At 45.8% G+C, this 18,862-nt stretch overlaps 1 protein-coding gene across 3 annotated transcripts; it reads left to right on the plus strand.

Moving 5' to 3' along the window:
• Positions 1–7,639: 7,639 nt before the first annotated feature.
• LOC120909392 (oocyte zinc finger protein XlCOF7.1-like) lies at positions 7,640–18,303 on the plus strand. 3 transcript variants are annotated; one of them, XM_040321154.1, is made up of 5 exons: positions 7,640–7,987; positions 8,244–8,391; positions 9,187–9,378; positions 9,502–9,571; positions 17,214–18,303. In XM_040321154.1, exons 2-5 carry the CDS (start codon positions 8,314–8,316, stop codon positions 18,134–18,136), a joined length of 1,263 nt encoding a protein of 420 aa, XP_040177088.1. In that variant the 5' UTR covers positions 7,640–7,987; positions 8,244–8,313; the 3' UTR covers positions 18,137–18,303. The 3 variants fall into 3 exon arrangements, with proteins under 3 accessions (XP_040177088.1, XP_040177090.1, XP_040177089.1); XM_040321156.1 differs by having other exon boundaries at positions 7,640–7,964; XM_040321155.1 differs by having other exon boundaries at positions 7,640–8,391.
• The last annotated feature ends 559 nt before the right edge of the window (positions 18,304–18,862 follow it).

Genomic DNA, 18,862 nt, shown 5'->3' on the forward strand with positions numbered 1-18,862 from the left:
GTACGGCCGGCGCGGGAGCGCGCCTCATTTAAATGGGACTCGCCCCATTTGAATAGGAACGCCTTGCGCCGGCGGAATTTTAGTTACACAGCCTGAAATTTCTAGATAAGTGCTTTGTGGATCAGGCACTTAGGTAGAAACTTTAAGGCAGTGTAACTTAAATTGGATTTTTTAAGATACGTCAGGTTTTTGTGGATCTGGCCCAACATTTCTAACCTTGGCCTGGTGACCTTGATGAAGCCTATAGCATGCTGCCTTCAGGCGTGGGTGCTTGCTTTGCAATTTGAGTTTCCTGGATGTGCCCTGTGTCACGTTGTCATTTTTGTAATCCATTTTTGATAAATAAAGATGCGCTTTCAAAACTGCAATGACCATTATCTGTTTGGACAAAAAAAAATGATACAAGGGTCATTTATCTTTTCATTTCTGTGTTCTTTTTTTTGTAAAATAAATATGTACCTCAAGTGCCGTTTCAAATTCAGATACATAACGGTTTGAGGTCCCGGGATGTACGGACAGACTTGCTGATTTGGCAAAATCCACAGACAGCTTGACTCTTCAGTAAGACACAGAAGCTATGCCCAGCATACTTCAGATAAAGTAATGCAAGTGACTTTCCTAAGCCCCGCCTCTGCAATGAAATTGAAACTAAGGCCCAGATTCTCGTACATCCGCGTATCTTCGCGCGGGCGTAACGTATCTGATTTACGTTACGCCTCCGCAACTTAGCAGGGCAAGTGCTGTATTCTCAAAGCACTTGCTCCGTAAGTTGCGGCGGCGTAGCGTAAATCGGCCGGCGTAAGCCCGCCTAATTCAAATTTGGAACGGGGGGGCGTGTTTTATGTAAATGTTGTGTGACCCGACGTGATTGAGGTTTTTCCCGAACGGCGCATGCGCCGTCCGTGGAATTTCCCAGTGTGCATTGCTCCAAAGTACGCCGCAAGGACGTCATTGGTTTCGACGTGAACGTAAATGACGTCCAGCCCCATTCACGGACGACTTACGCAAACGACGTAACTTTTTTAAATTTCGACGCAGGAACGACGGCCATATTTAACATTGGTACGCCTCACTTACGCCACCATATAGCAGGGGTAACTATACGCCGGGAAAAGCCTAACGTAAACGGCGTAAATGTACTGCGTCGGCCGGGCGTACGTTCGGGAATTCGCGGATCTAGCTAATTTGCATACTCAACGCGTAATTCGACGGAAGCGCCACCTAGCGGCCAGCGTAAATATGCATTTACGATACGACGGTGTAACACAGTTAAGCCAGTCGGATCTACGGGAAATCTATGCGTAACTGATTCTAAGAATCAGGCGCATAGATACGACCGCGCAACTTAGAGATACGACGGCGTATCTGGAGATACGCCGTCATATCTCGTTTGAGAATCTGGGCCTAAATTGGGCAAGCATAAAGAAGAAGGGAGTGCCTAGTTTAGGGGCGGTACTAACTAACTTCAAAGTGATACTAAAGACTCCATTTTTTTAAAGCGGTTGTATACCCTCATATCCTACTTGCACCTACAGGTAAGCCTACATTAAACCTTACCTGTAGGTGCTTGCAATATCTCCTTAACCTACATGGTTAAGGAGATATTTTCAGAAAAGCGCCCATCGATGTCTATGGCGCATGCGCGCCGTAGACAATGACGCAGGTGCGCTCAGTGCGCCGGCTCTTGAATGGGAGCCTGCCGGAAATGTGCACATGTGCAGGATTCGTGCCGTTCCGCACACATACGCGGGAGTGACGTCATCATCGTCGCTCCGGCCAGTCACAGCGCCGGAGCGGCGATACCCGGAAGTCACTCCGGGTATCATGGCGGCGACGGAGGACGTGTTTCGAGGACCGCTTCGGGGGCTTCAACCTAAGGTAAGTAATTGATAATGAGCTAGTATGCTAGTTAAACTAGCTCATTATGCCCTTCCCTTGCAGGTTTTTATTTTTTGTTGGGGTATACAACCGCTTTAAATAACAAACATGTTATACTTACCTGCCCAATGGTTTTGCACAGAGCCCCCCTGGTGCTCCAGGCTCCGCCCTCCTATCAAGTGCGCCAAGAGCAAGGTAATGTGCGTGCTCGTGTGTGCTCGGTCCCAAGCCGGCTCTGTGTGTCCATTGACACTCAGGACCAGATCCACAAAGAAGTTACGCTGGCGTATCTATTGTTACGCTGGCGTATCTATTGTTACGCTGGTGTATCTATTGATACGCCGCGCAACTTCTAGTTTGCTCCGGCGTATCTTTGTTTTGTATCCACAAAACTAGATACGCCTGAAGCTGGGCTAGATCCGACTGGCGTACGTCTTAGTACGCCGTCGGATCTAAGGTGCGTATTTACGCTGGCCGCTAGGTGGCGTTTCCGTCGATTTCTGCGTCGAGTATGCAAATTAGCTAGATACGTCGATCCACGAACATACGTCCGGCCGGCGCGTTTTTTTACATCGTTTACGTCTTTTTTCGGCGTATAGTTACCCCTATGAGGCGTATCCTATGTTAAGTATGGACGTCGTTCCCGCGTCGAATTTAGAAAATTTTACGTCGTTTGTGTTCGGCTTTTTTCGGCGTATAGTTACCCCTGCTATATGAGGCGTATCCTATGTTTTTTTTTTTTTTTTTTTTTTTTTACTTCAGACTCCACCTCATAGAGTGTGCATTTACATGCTCATGTTCTGCGTACCAGCCCATTGCATCTCTATTTCGGTTTTGCATCATTAGTGTCTCTGCTTTTTATGCTAGTTGTTTTTGTTTTGTTTTCCACTTTTGTTTTTTTTTTTTTTTTTTTTTTTTTTTTAATTGTTATATATATGTTATATTATTTTCTTGAGTACATTTTTGACTTCTTTTGCTGGGCGTATACAAAAGTTTTCCCTTAATACTTCACCTCCCCTTACCCGTCCCTCCCCCCCCCCCCTCCTATCTCACCAAAACAATCTCCTTATACCTCTACTTCTCTCTAATTTTTCTATAATGGCCTTAAGTATCTTCTCTTAATTTTTCCGCGTAACTCCACGATTTCTTAAAAGTTCTCCAATTTTCCCATTTCATATTTTGTAATATGTTATTACCCTCCATGTCTTCCTGCAGTTCCTCCATTTTATACGTTTCTTCAACCGCATCGATCCATTCCCAGATCGATGGGCATTCCACCTCTTGCCAGCCCCTTGGAATTAATCTTTTGGCAGCATTCAATAGGTGTGGTACTAGCGATTTTTTATAACTTTTAATGCCTTCTTCCCCCCCGTGAAACAGGACAACCCAAGGGTCCATCTTTATCTTTTTCTTTGTAATCTCTTCGACGCAGGTCAATATTTTTTCCCAGTACCTCCTTATCTTAGGGCATCCCCACCACAGGTGCGCCATATTTCCTGGTAAACCGCAGCCCCTCCAGCACTCTCCAGTTTGTCCCTCTTTAAACTTTTTTAATTTGTCTGGTGTCATATACCATCCGGCTATGCATTTAAAACACATCTCTGCTGTGCGGCTATCCACCGCGGAGGAGTGTGTCAGGGTCAGCATTTTCTCTATTGTGGTCCTATCCTGATGTGTCCCTAGTTCCCTTTCCCATTTTTTAATGAATGGGGGTATGTTCTGCTCTTCCATCTTCAGTAACATCTTATATAGTCCCGAGATAGTTCCTCTGGCCTTTTTTGTAGCGCATATTTTTTCCAATTCCAATAACTGATCTCCCGACCTCAGTGGGTGTGGAAGGTCTTGGATAAAATGATTTAGTTGCCGATATCTCCATTCATTAATTTCCAGGAAAGAGTTTTTTAATTTCAACTCCTGTAGTGTTAAAATGTGCCCTTCCTTCATTATATCCCTTAGTTGTATAGTGTCCATTTTAATCCAATTTCCCCCCACTTGTGTTTTACCTGGTGCAAAATAATCATTATTCTTTAGTGATATAAGGGGTGAATTGTACTCTTTCACAATTTTTTTATAGACCGTGTCCCAAACTTTAAGTGCATTTTTGGTTATCTCGTGTGCGTTTTTATCTATTGTCCTAAATTGTGGAGGGTTCCAAATTATCTTATCTAACCTTGCCTGTGACAATTTATTTTCTACACTAACCCACCTTTTTTCTTTGCTAGCTCTGGCCCACTCCACCACTCTTGTTAATATCACCGCCTCATAGTATCTTTTGACATCGGGGACCGCTAATCCACCCTTTTTTTTTGGTTGTTTTAGGGTCTGAAGTGCTATCCTGTGCTTCTTATTTCTCCATATATAATTCATTATTAATTTTCTAAGGGCCGAGAACAATGTCCCGGGGAGGGCAATGGGGATCATCTGGAACTTATATAAAATTTTTGGCAGAATGACCATTTTGCAGTAATTAATTCGTCCTATCCATGATATTGCCCTGTTTTCCACCCTTTTTGTTTCTGTCTTAATTTCATTTAATAAAGGGATAAAATTTATCGTATACATCTCCCTAGTAGATTTTGCTAGCAGTATTCCTAGGTATTTGAGTTCTTTCACCCAAGCAAATTTGTACTTCATTTTCAGGAGTTGTTCTTCTATCCTGCTTATGTTTATACTCATAATCTCCGTTTTTGTGATGTTTAATTTAAAGTTTGAGATTTCTCCGTATTCGCTACAAAGGTTTAAAAGGTTTGGAATTGATGTTTTGGGTTCCATTAAATAGAAGAGGACGTCGTCTGCAAAAGCTGCAAGTTTATGTTCCTCCTCTCCTATTTTAACCCCTTTTATTTTTTGAGAGTTTCTGATCCTAGCCAGGAGGGGTTCCAATGCGAGCACGAACAGTAATGGCGATAGAGGGCACCCTTGCCTTGTACCGTTTCTCATTAAGAAGGTTTGAGAGAGACTTCCATTTATTTTTATTTTGGCCGTGGGGGACCTGTAGAGAGTGCCAATCCACTCCATCATCCTCTGTCCAAACCCCATTTCCTTCAGGGTGAGCAACATGAGTCTCCAGTCTACCCTGTCAAACGCTTTTTCTGCGTCTATCGACAGAAGTAGACCTGGGGACCCTGCCGCCTTCATTTTCCGAAGGATTAACAGTGTTCTAACCCCATTGTCTCTCCCCTCTCTTCCCTGGACAAAACCCGTCTGATCCGGGTACACCAATCTCGCCATTTCCTGTTTAACTCTCCCGGCCAATACCTTTGCAAACAGTTTTAAGTCTGTATTGAGCAGAGATATCGGCCGGTATCCTGAACAGTTTCCGATGTCCTTCCCTTCCTTAGGGATAACGGTGATAGTTGCTTCCGATGCCTCTTTACTTAGTTCGTACTCCTTTCCAAGCCCATTATAATACTGGCATAGCCTTGGCAGAAGTATCTCCTTAAATTTTTTGTAATACATTACTGTAAAGCCGTCTGGCCCCGGACTTTTACCTGAGGCAGAGCTTGATAGTGCTACTCTAATTTCGTTTTCCGTTATTTGCCTGTCCATCCCCTGTGCGTCTATTTGACTGACTTTTGATAACCTTGCTTCTTCTAAAAATGCTGAGATTTTTTTGTCTTTCTCCCCTTTTTGCCAGTTTTTTTGTTCTACTGAGTATAATTTTTCATAATATAATCTAAATGTTTCAGCAATATCTTTTGTTGTATGCAAGACCTCTCCTTTTTCATTTTTGATTTTATCTATATAATTCCTTGATTTCTTTTTTTGTACCATCCGGGCAAGATGTTTGCTTGTTTTATTTCCCCACCTATATCTCTCCCTTGCCACCAAGTTAAATTCCCTTCTTGTTTCCCGATCAATAAGTTCTTTAAGTTCGTTCCGCTTATTAACTAGGTCCAGATAAATATCTCGTTGTTTACCATTTTTCTTATGTGTTAGTTCCAAATTGAAGATCTCATCTACTAATTTTTCCTTCTTACTGTTCATTTCTTTTTTCCTCCTCGCCCCTTCGGAGATTAACACCCCTCTAATCACCGCCTTATGGGCATCCCATAATGTTGCTGCCGAAATTTCATCTGTCTTGTTTATCTTAAAATATTCCTCTAATTCTTTTTTAACCCTCATTAAACTTTTTTCTTCTATTAGTAGTTTCTCATTTAGTCTCCAATTTGGGTAGGTCCTTTGATTGCCTATAATATTTATGGATATACTGATTGGGGCATGGTCGGAAATCGTCATGGTCTCTATTTTTGTCTCGACCACCGCATCTAACATTCTATGCTCAATGAAAATGTGATCGATCCGGGAGTAACTTTCGTGTACGTGAGAATAAAATGTATAATCTCGTTTGCTTGGGTTAAAGATCCTCCATGTGTCTACTAATTGGCTTCTATGTAGACTACCTTTTACCTTTCTCAGTTGCCTTTCTTGAGTCTCTAATGTTTGGTGTGTTTTATCGGCCTTTGTGTCCATACAAAAATTTAAGTCTCCTCCCAATATTATCTTTCCCCTCCTGAAATCTTTTAATTTCCCCAGGATTCCCTGGAGGTATTTCATCGGGGAGGTGTTCGGTGCATATATGTTTACAAGAGTATATTCCTCCTCCTCTAGTTTTCCCCTTAAAAAGAGGAATCTCCCTTCAGGGTCTGTCATTCGATCTGTTAACACAAACCTAATCCCCTTAGCTATCCCAATTGCTACCCCTCTGGCCCTTTTAGAAATGGTGTCCCCGTAGTACCATATGGGGAAGTCAGGGGAATATAGCTTTATGTTTGATCCCAATGTAAGATGGGTTTCCTGCAGGAGGACGACATCTGACCTATACCTCTTTAGTTCCTTTAGTACCTTATGTCTCTTTGATGGACTATTGAGGCCTTTTACATTATAAGATAAGCATTTAATTACCGGCATCTTGGTTGTTGGTTACAGTTTCTTCCGCTTGTTTTGGTGAGATAGGATATCTTCCCCCCCTCCTCCCTCCCCCTCCCCTCCCTCCCCCCCCTCTCCCCCCCTCCCCCTCCCCCCCCCCCTCCCCTCCCCCCCCCAACCCATCCCTCCCTCCTTCCCGCGTATCCTATGTTAAGTATGGCCGTCTTTCCCGCGTCGAATTTTGAAAATTTTACGTCGTTTGTGCAAGTCGTTCGCGAATAGGGCTTTGCGTAGAATGACGTTCATGTCGTAAGCATTGGCTTGTTGCGGGTTGATTTCGAGCATGCGCACTGGGATACCCCCACGGACGGCAAAAAAAACGTCATTTACGTCGGGTCAAGACATATTAACATAAAACACGCCCCCATCTCATCCATTTGAATTGCGCGCCCTTACGCCGACAAAGTTACACTACGCCGCCGTAACTTACGGCGCGAATTCTTTCAGGATACAGAAAATACGCTGTAAGTTACGGCGGCGTAGTGTATCAGAGATACGCTACGCCGGACGGAAAGATGCGCTGAGGTACGTGGATCTGGCCCACAGAGTGCAGCTCAGCCCCGCCCCCTCGTCTCTGGCTGTGAAAAAAATAATAAATTCACATTTTTTCCTCCAAATATATCTGAATTTAATATTTTTCTGTAAATAGTAGACTTCGTCTTTAAATACATATCTGCTCAGTGCATGAGATATATACAGGAGCGGTGTGCTGTGACTCGGTGCTCTTATACATTTTCATAGTTGCGTAATTGGTGAGGTTGAAAAAAGACCAATATAAAAAAATAATAAAAATCTCCATTAGCTCTATTCAGCTTTGGGATGAACATTAGTGAAGGGAAGAAACCTGGAGAAGGTGTTATTAGTGTTCTATGGCAATGTGCCTATGATCACCTGCAGTTCTCACGCATGGACACCAGGGGGCGAGCGAGTCCTCGCTAGAAGCCTGATAGAGAAACAGCGTGCAGTTTATGAATGTTCACCGCTAGATGGCAGCGCAGAACAACAACATTGTGACGTATGAAACTCAAACCAGCAGGTGGAACGCAAAACCCGGAAGTGTGGTGGAGCACAAGCGGAAGTTTCACATGGAAGCGGAAGTGGGTAGAGCTAATCCTGGAGTTGAAGGGGACTGGAGAGTAAATAGCAGCTAACTGACTGTGAGGAAGTGGGAGTGTGTTCTGTATGGCTTGTATTTTATATACTGCCTCTGTATGGCTTGTATTTTATATATTGCCTCTGTATGGCTTGTATTTTATATACTGCCTCTGTATGGCTTGTATTTTATATACTGCCTCTGTATGGCTTGTATTTTATATATTGCACAGCCTGGGAGTATTTATTATGATTGCAATGTGGTTTTTGGATGTATGGGACACAAATGTGATATAAACCTGAACATCACAGAGATTTATTTATTTATCCTTATTATTTTCCAGGTTGTCAACCTTCTAAAAAGGTGTGAGCCGCACCCGTGGACAACAAACGGCGCCGAGCGATCCGCAGAGGATGGAGGAGGACCGGGGTCACATGACCGAGACCATCTTAGACCTCACCCTGGAGATCGTCTACCTGCTGACCGGAGAGGTGAGGAGGATTCTGGGAGGTCACATGACACCACTCTTATCTCTATTAATAAAACACAGACCTGACTGGAGAGGTGAGGAGGATTCTGGGAGGTCACATGACATCACTCTTATCTCTATTAATAAAACACAGACCTGACCGGAGAGGTGAGGAGGATTCTGGGAGGTCACATGACACCACTCTTATCTCTATTAATAAAACACAGACCTGACCGGAGAGGTGAGGAGGATTCTGGGAGGTCACATGACATCACTCTTATCTCTATTAATAAAACACAGACCTGACCGGAGAGGTGAGGAGGGTTCTGGGAGGTCACATGACATCTCTCTTATCTCTATTAATAAAACACAGACCTGACCGGAGAGGTGAGGAGGGTTCTGGGAGGTCACATGACATCACTCTTATCTCTAATAATAAAACACAGAGCTGACCGGAGAGGTGAGGAGGATTCTGGGAGGTCACATGACATCTCTCTTATCTCTATTAATAAAACACAGACCTGACCGGAGAGGTGAGGAGGATTCTGGGAGGTCACATGACATCGCTCTTATCTCTATTAATAAAACACAGAGCTGACCGGAGAGGTGAGGAGGATTCTGGGAGGTCACATGACATCACTCTTATCTCTATTAATAAAACACAGACCTGACCGGAGAGGTGAGGAGGATTCTGGGAGGTCACATGACATCACTCTTATCTCTATTAATAAAACACAGACCTGACCGGAGAGGTGAGGAGGGTTCTGGGAGGTCACGTGACATCTGTCACACATTTCCTGGGTTTTCTCTTGTTTAGAAATATGCCGCGGTGAAGATGGCGACTATTGAGGGTCTCTTACAAGGAATGTATCCAACGATAACCAAAGGGTGGATCAGGACGCAGAGTCCCAGAAAAGGACCCCCACCTCCCTCCTTGACAACTGAGAGATACAACAACAAGAAGATTGTAGAAGTGACCCAGAAGATCATTGATCTGCTGGCAGGAGAGGTGAGCGGTGCCGGGAATTCTGGGACATTATCCAGTAACAGACAAGGGATGTGTCTGGATGGTGACGGTATCATTGTGTGTGTCAGGTTCCTATAAGGTGTCTTCTGTATTTTTTTTTTTTAGGGGGTTTTAAGAGAATCCGAATGTCACCAGCAGGATATCATGATGGAGAATCTCCAGAACCTCCAGGCAGGTACGATACCGTTCTTTTTTTTTTTTTTTTTTTTTTTTTTTATTATCTCTATTCAGGGAGGGATATAGATAGAGGTCGAGCGATATGGGTTTTTCTCTGGATATTTAGAAATTGGGCGGCCGATATATGATGCTGTTTAAAAAATAAAAAAAACTCACGCACTCCACTTCTTCCTGCTTGCTCCAGTCACTCTAGTACACACTTGATGTCCTCAGTACAGATGGCACTGGTTTGGAACTGGCAGGTGGCACTGGTTTGGAACTGACAGATGGCACTATTGGCACTGGTTGGTGGCACTGACAGATGGCACTGATAGGCACTATCAGGTAGCACTGGTTTGGAACTGACAGATGGCACTGGCAGGTGGCACTTGGAACTGCTTGGCACTGGCAGGTGGCACTGGCTGGTGGCACTGATTGGCGGAGGCGGTTGGCACTGGCAGGTGACACTGACAGATGGCACTGATTGTCGGTGGCACTGGCACTGACAGGTGGCATTGGCAGGTTTCACACTGAGCCGAGTGTAACTGTAAGACCCCTTTCACACTGAGGAGATTTTCAGGCGGTACAGCGCTAAAAATAGCACCTAAATACCGCCTGAAAAACTCCTGCCCAGCCTTCTCAATGTGAAAGCCTGAGGGCTTTCACACTGAGGCGATGCGCTGGCAGGAGAGAAAAAAATGTCCTGCAAGCATCATCTTTGGAGCGGTGTGTATACCGCTCCTTCACCACTCCTTCCAATTTAAAACAATGGGAAACCGCGGTAATACTGCCCCCAATGCGCCTCTGCTGAGGCGCATTGTGGGCGGTATTAACCCTTTATTGGCCGCTAGCGGGGGTTAATACTGCACCGCTAGCGGCCGAATCCCGTGGCAATTTCGAGGGTATAGCGGCGCCGATTTATCAAAAATGGCCAAATATTGGCCGATATATCGGTCGACCTCTAGATATATAACAACATCCAATATGGCACAGGGTTCCTCCCGAATAAGGATGAGCTCTGGCGTGTTCGCATGCTACACATGCAGAGCCCGCCAGGAAGTGAGCACGGCGCTGCGCTAATCACAGCCAGGGAGACATTTCCCGATCCCTGCAGCCGAGCATCGGGACAATGTCTCCCTGGCTGTGATTAGCGCAGCGCCGTGCTCACTTCCTGGCGGGCTCTGCATGTGTAGCATGCGAACACGCCAGAGCTCCTCCTTACCTCCATAGACCCAGTCTGTACGAAAAGTAGGGTCACCCTGCTGACTTGGCACCATCCACAGGCAACTTAACCCTTCAATAGGGAAGTTTGACCACTTGACCCCCCCTCCCCCCCCACCTTTCCTGACCAGGAAATTTTTTAACTATACGGCACTGCATTACTTTAACTGACAATTGCGCGGTCGTGCGACGTTGTGCCCAAATTAAATGTATGTCCTTTTTTTCCCACAAATAGAGCTTTCTTTTGGTGGTATTTGATCACCTCTGCGGGTTTATTGTTTGCACTATAAACAAAAAAAGAGCGACAATTTTGAAAAAAACAACAATATTTTTTTACTTTTTGCTATAAAACACAACCAATAAAAAAAAAAATCAAATTTCTTCATCAGTTTAGGCCGATATGGATCCTGCTACATATTTTTGGTAAAGAATCCCAATAAGCGTATATTAATTGGTTTGCACAAAAGTTATAGCGTCTATAGACTATGGTGTGTGTGTGTATATAGACTAGAATTTGTATTTATTAGTGGGAATGCTTTAATAAGCATTCCCAGTATTGATATTCGTTTTTTATTATTCTTCTTCTTAATTTTAATTTTAATTTTATTCCGTACGTTTTTTGGCTCTGCGTAACTTCTGCATACTTTCAGCTATTGAGACCATTGAACTTTTAAAATGTGCATCTCATTCAGCTAACGATGGGACTTCTTCAAGTTTTTTTGTACTATTTATACTTTTTAAAATATTAAGCTTTTAGACACTTTTTTTTAACATTGAAGTCAATGAGAACATCCTTTTTCCTGCTTCAAAACACACGTTCTGCCAAAAGTTTCAGCTACTTCATACTTTCACTTACAGACACCAAACAAACTTTAAAGCGGTCACAAAATATTCAGCTATCCAAACATGACTTTTTAGATTGATATCTTTTACGGTTTTTGTGAAAACGCAATTTACGTTTAGTGATTTTTTTATCGGTTATAATGTAATCCTATGGAGCAGGTTTAGAGTGTGTCATGTGACCTTTAGAGTGGAGATCATCCACAAAAAATATTATCTTTAAAAAAAGGGGGAACAAATTGCTCTCACGCCCACACGATCTACTTGTCATACACAATTTATATATCAAAACGTAGGTATGCTTGTCTGGTTTCAGGCAATGTGATCAGTTTTGCGATAGGCATTTGACTTTTAGTTCCAGGAGCTTCTAAAGGACAAGTGCCTCAAACGCCCTCCCATTGACCGTCATGTTAAAAAGTCTAAAAAAAAATCCTGCAAACACACAAAGACGCTCTTTTCTAAATCGCTGGCATGGCCACAATTTTAAGTTTATCAACATAAATTTCATATCGCTGCGTTCACAAGGGCCGTGTCTTTCAAACGGTGAAGTCGCTGTATCGATCGCATGTACGGTTGTGGATTTATTACGTTTTGTTTGGAGGCGTAATTAATGTATTGGTCTGTGAATTAAAAGGCGTTTGTAATGGAATTTCTTTCCATAAATAGCTTTCTACCTCAGTGCAATATTCCTCCTCACTGACCTGGGGGGAGGGGAAACCTCTTGAGGGGGGAGGGGCGACCAGGAAGTCAGCATACTCTCTACTTTGCAGATAGAGAAAGGAGCTGTGTGTCCTAAAGATAGTGTAGTGGTTATGGTGAATGGCTTTGGTGCGGGCTCAGCAATTCAGCATTCCCACTCGCATTTTCCTCAGGGAATGCATTTTCTAGTTTATTTTGTTATACTGGTAATGGCGGTGATCAGCAACGTCTAACGTCTACGCCGGCGGCCTCCGGCGCAAGGAGGGCCAATTCAAATGGGCGTGAGCCATTTAAATTAGGCGCGCTCCCGCGCCGGAACTACTGCGCATGCTCCGTTTCTTAACTCCCGCCGTGCTTTGCGCGCCGTGACGTCATTTTTTCAAAAAGGCGACGTGCGTAGCGTAATTCCGTATTCCCGGACGGCTTACGCAAACGACGTTGATTTTTAAATTTCGACGCGGGAACGACGGCCATACTTTAGACAGCAATACGTTTGCTGACTAAAGTTAGGGCACCTAAAACGACGACTAACTTTGCGACGGGAAACTAGACTAGCAGCGACGTAGCGAACGCGAAAATCCGTTGTGGATCGCCGTAACTCCTAATTTGCATACCCGACGCTGGTTTACGACGCAAACTCCCCCCAGCGGCGGCCGCGGTACTGCATCTTAAGATCCGACAGTGTAAAACTATTACACATGTCGGATCTTCTGGATATCTATGTGTAACTGATTCTATGAAGCAGTCGCATAGATAGAAACAGAGATACGACGGAGTATCTCTTTTGTGAATCTGGCCCTCTGACACTAAGTGACTCTTTGCAGGAACCAGTGACACTAAGACAGTGATCAGCGCTAAAAATATGCACTGTCACTGTGCTAATGACACTGGCTGGGAAGGGGTTAAACATGTAGGGGGTTCAAAGGGCTAAATGTGTGCCTAGCCAGTGTTTGTGTTTACTATGTGATTTTATTCCCTGCCCCAGGGACACAAAATTCATCCCTTACCCCCGTTTGTCAGAACGGAGCTCTGCCTTGTTTACATAGGCAGAGCTCCATTCTGTGTCTCTCCTCGCTGATCACCGACACCCACTGATCACCTTGTGCTGTGTCAAATCACAGCAGCAGCAGCGAGGGGGCGTCGGAGGCTCTTTACCACGTGATCAGCCGCGTTCAATCACGGCTGATCACAATGGAAACAGGAAGAGCCGTTGATCGGCTTTTCCTCACTTGCGTCAGACGCGAGTGGATAAGAGCCGATCGGCTGCTCTCCTGGCAAGGGGGGTCTGTGCTGATTGTTTATTAGCACAGCCCCCCCTCAGATGCCCACCCAGGATGCTGCTAGGACCACCAGGGATGGCCATCACACTGGACCACCAGGTATGCCCCCCTAGACCACCAGGTATGCCCCCTAGACCACCAGGGAAATGCCAATCAGTGCCCAGGCAGCTGCCAATCATTGCCCATCCCCAATGTTTGCCACTGCCATCAGTGATACCTATCAGTACTCAGCAGTGCCGCTGATCTGCCGTGCTGGTTCCGGCTATCGTGGAAGTTCCAGAGCATGCGCAAGCTGATGTGCTGAGATGGTTCCAGCTATCGGGAAAGTTCCTTCAAGGACTGCGCAGGCGCAAACTTGCTGACAGAAAATCTCCGAACCGCGGCCGGCATCCAGGGCGACGTGGATTTCGAGGTAAGTGGCCGGACGGCTCGCTCCGCTCCTGGCTCTTTTTTTAACATCCTCCAATCCACGGTGATGTTAAAGAATGAGCCTGGATGCCGGGTGAGGTTCAGAGATTTCCGTCGGGAAGTTTGCGCCTGCGCAGTCATTGAAGGAACTTCACCGTTAGGGGAACATTGAGGACAAGTCACCGCCTATCAGTACCCATCAGTGCAGCCTTTCAGTGCCCACCAGTGCCACCCATGAGTGTCCATCAGTTCCGTCTATCAATGACCACCAGTGCTGCCTATCAGTGCTGCCTATCAGTGCCACCTCATTGGTGCCACCTTATCAGTGCCCATCAGTGAAGGATAAAATTTACTGATTTACAAAATTGTATAACAGAAACAAAATTAAAACTTTTTTTTTTCTCCTAAATTTTTGGTCTTTTTTAGTTTGTTTAGCAAAAAATAAAAACCGCAGAGGTGATCAAAAACCACCAATAAAAATCTATTTGTGGGAACAAAATGCAAAAAATACCCTGTTTGGGTACAGTGTAGCACGACCGCGCAATTCTCATTTAAAAAGCGACAAAACTGAAGGCTGAAAATTTGGCTTGGGCAGGAAGGGGGTGCCTGGTATTGAAGTGGTTAAATCCACTTCTCCATTACTTCTGCCTTACTTCCTGGACAGACTTCAGGTCATGACAGAGCCGAGGGCAGATGATGCAGGGTGTGTGCTAATGAGATCAGCTGGTCAACTCCTCGTCAAGCATGCTAGCTAGCATCTCCGAACGGCGCCGATTGGCTACGGCTCCGGTGCCACCCCCACCTCAGGCCAAACGCGGTACTGCACACCGCTTTGGCCTGGATTTTGCTCATTTGCGAGACAACACTCGGAAACCGAGTTAGGATTTTTGAAAATGCAGCGCTGGTAGTGCGAAACGCTCGTTACTCGCAATCCGAGGTTCCCCTGTATTACTGAAATGGCTGTAGACTTCCTATGAAAGGGCACATTGATGAGACCAGCTACATCGTGGGTGCTCAACCTGTGGCCCCCAGCTGTTACGGAACTACAAATCCCATCATACCTCTGCCTTTGGGTGTCATGCTTGTAACTGTCAGCCACTTGCAATGCCTCATGGGACTTGTAGTTCCGTAACAGCTTGAAGGCCACAGGTTGAGCACCCGTGAGCTACATCATAAATAATACGTGACGATGTCAATAATTCTGTAACCCAGGGTTTGACAAATTTGCTTGGAATCTAGGAGCCAGCTAAAAAAGTTAGGAGCCAGAAAACGCGCCCCGTCCCGCCAAGCTCGCGCGCAGAAGCGAACACATACGTGAGCAGCGCCCGCATATGTAAATGGTGTTCAAACCACACATGTGAGGTATCGCCGCGATTGGTAGAGTGAGAGCAATAATTCTAGCCCTAGACCTCCTCTGTAACTCAAAACATGCAACCTGTAGATTTTTTTAAACATCGCCTATGGAGATTTTAAAGGGTAAAAGTTTGTCGGCATTCCACGAGCGGGCGCAATTTTGAAGCGTGACATGTTGGGTATGAATTTACTCGGCTTAACATTATCTTTCATAATATAAAAAAAAAATGGGGATAACTTTACTGTTGTCTTTTTTTTTTTTTTATTAAAAAAAGTGTATTTTTTCCCCAAAAAAGTGCGCTTGTAAGACTGCTGCGCAAATACAGCGTGACAGAAAGTATTGCAATGATCGCCATTTTATTCTCTAGGGTGTTAGAAAAAAATATATATAATGTTTGGGGGTTTTAAGTAATTTTCTAGCAAAAAAAAATTTTTTAGTCTCGTAAACACCGAATCTGGAAAACAGGCCCGGGGCTTAAGTGGTTAAAAAAGTGTAATTTTTTCCCAAAAAATGTGCGCTTGTAAGACCGCTGCGCAAATACGGCGTGACAGAAAGTATTGCAACGATCGCCATTTTATTCTCTAGGGCAGGGATATGCAATTAGCGGACCTCCAGCTGTTGCAGAACTACAATTCCCATGAGGCATAGCGAGACTCTGACAGCCACAAGCATGACACCCAGAGGCATGATGGGACTTGTAGTTTTGCGACAGCTGGAGGTCCGCTAATTGCATATCCCTGCTCTAGGGTGTTAGAATAAAAAAATATACGTAATGTTTGGGGGGTTCTAATTAGAGGGAAGGAGATGGCAGTGAAAATAGTAAAAAAAAAAAAAAACACACATTAGGGGCCAGATTCACAAAGAGATACGACGGTGTATTATCTACAGATACACCATCGTATCTCTGACTTACACTGGTCCTATCTATGCGCCTGATTCATAGAATCAGTTACGCATAGATATGGCTAAGATCCGACAGTGTTACACTGTGTTACACTGTCGGATCTTTTTTTCAATTTAAAAATGGCGCCGGGGGGCGTTCCCGCTGATTTACGATAAATAATATGTAAATCAGCGAGATACGCAAATTCACGAACGTACGCGGACCCGACGCAGTCTTCTTACGACGTTTCCGTAGCGGCTTTCCCGGCGTATACTTACCCCTTCTTTTATCAGGCGCAGCCAATGTTAAGTATAGCCGGCGTTCCCGCGTCGAATTTAAATTTTTTAACGTCGTTTGCGTAAGTCGTTCTCGAATACGGACGGACGTCGTTTACGTAAGCGTCGCAACCACTGACGTCCTAGCGACGTCAGTGGGAGCAATGCACGCCGGGAAATTTCGCGGACGGCGCCTGCGCATTTAAATCGGTGCGGGAACGCGCCTGATTTAAATAGTACACTCCCCCTAGCCGCGGAATTTGAATTCCGCCGGGGGGGTTAGGATCCGCCGTCGCAAGTTTGGAGGTAAGTTGTTTGTGAATTAGCCACTTGCCTCCCAAACTTGCCGGAGCGGATCTTAATTCACGTAGAACGAGCGGATCTATAGATCCGCTGCGCTACGTGAATCTGGCCCTTTAACTGCTGTTTTACTTGTAATGCCAACGGCCACCACCAGATGGCGCCAGGTCACAGAAGGCAGCTTGGGCCTTCACAAGGCTGCAAAGCCGCGGGCTAGATTACCGGCCGTCGCGGGCCCGCCACGATCGCGCGGCGGGCCCGTGAAAGCCGGTAATTGAGGCCGCGGCTTTGCGGCCTCAATTACCACCGGGCGCCAGGTCACAATTTCTTGTCCCAATTGCGACCTGGCGCCCGGATTTTGTCGAGGCCTGCTGTAACCTAATTTCTATTTTTTTTCCCAGCAGACTCATCCGAAAGAACCGAGACCACCGAGGATATAAAGAAGGACACCGACTCTAATGAAGAAGAGTGTCTCTTGGATGGAGGAATTAGTATCGAGATGGACAACGTCAAGGAAGAACCTTCCTCCAAGGAAGACCTTTCCGATGGAGACTGTTGGACCCATAGAAACCTCCAACCGCCCGCGAAGATTGGGGAGGACGCGCCGCAAAATAGAAGCATCTTCGACTCCGAGAGACACATTTGTATCAAGGAGGAGTCTGGCAGCGAAGATCTTGGGTTGGACTACATAGCCTGTCGTATTAAAGAGGAATTGTTTTCAGAAGACGAAGGGCGCCCTTCAGAGAGGATTAGGCACACGTACTCAACACTATGGACTCCGCGCCAAGAAGAAGAAGGTGGCGACCCGCCTGGGGACGGACACAAAAGAAATGCTCAACCGGCCACTTTATCCCAGCCGCCGTCACCCGGCGCCGAGTCCAAGACCTTCAGATGCGCCGAGTGCCAGAAAAGCTTTTCCAAGAGCACGAACCTGACCGTCCACCAGCGGATCCACTCCGGGGAGAAGCCGTACGTGTGTTCCGAGTGCGGCAAGTCCTTCAATCAGAAGTCGGTGCTGATCAGCCACCAGCAGACCCACAGCGGCCTGCGGCCTTACCCTTGTTCCGAGTGCGGGAAGAGTTTCACCAAGAGGACCAACCTGACCGTCCACCAGAGGATCCACTCGGGAGAAAAGCCGTACCTGTGCTCGGAGTGCGGGAAGTCCTTCACCCAGAAGTCTGGCTTGATCTGCCACCAGCGGACTCACACCGGGGAGCGGCCTTATTCTTGTCCCGACTGCGAGAAGTGCTTCACCAGCAGCTCCCACCTCCGTTTGCACCAGAGGGGACACTCCTCGCACGCCAGCCGAGAGACGCAGTGCTGATTTTTTTTGTTTCCCGTCAAAACTTTATATCGTATTTTTAAGATAAAAGAACAAAAGTTGTAATAATGTTCCTACCTCCTCCCCCTTTGTTGGCTGCTTTAAAGGGGTTGTAAAGGTACAATTTTTTTTATCGGTATTGCGACATTATGGCGGACACTTAGGACACTTTTGACACATTTTTGGGACCATTGTCATTTTTACAGCGATCAGTGCTATAGAAATGCACTGATTACTGTGAAAATGACACTGGCAGTGAAGGGGTTAACCACTAGGTGGCGCTGTAGGGGTTAAGTGTTCCCTTTAGGAGTGATTCTTACTGTAGGGGGGGCGTGGCTTGCTGTGACACGTCACTGATCGTTGTTCCCGATGACAAGGAACACGATGAGTGACGGTGTCACTAGGCAGAACGGGGCGATGTTGTGTTTACACTGACATCTCCCCATGCTATCTCTTCGTGAGACGATCGCGGGTATGCTCGCAGCGATCGAGTCCACGGAACCCGGGGGGCACGGGATCACGGAGATCGCGGCAGGCCCGCGCCCCGCAACAACCGCTTCTTAAAGGGGATTTATATATACGACCTTTTGCCTGCATGTGCCATTCTGCAGACGTATATCTGCGTGCGGAAAACGGTTAAATAGGCCGTCTGGCGCCAAGAGGAATTAAGCGCACGCGGTATGCGCCGTTCTATGGGAAAACCTATGCGCGTGCGCACATCTATGCGAC

The sequence above is a fragment of the Rana temporaria genome, chromosome 8 (assembly GCF_905171775.1).
Source record: "Rana temporaria chromosome 8, aRanTem1.1, whole genome shotgun sequence".
NCBI classification, from domain to species: Eukaryota; Metazoa; Chordata; class Amphibia; order Anura; family Ranidae; genus Rana; species Rana temporaria.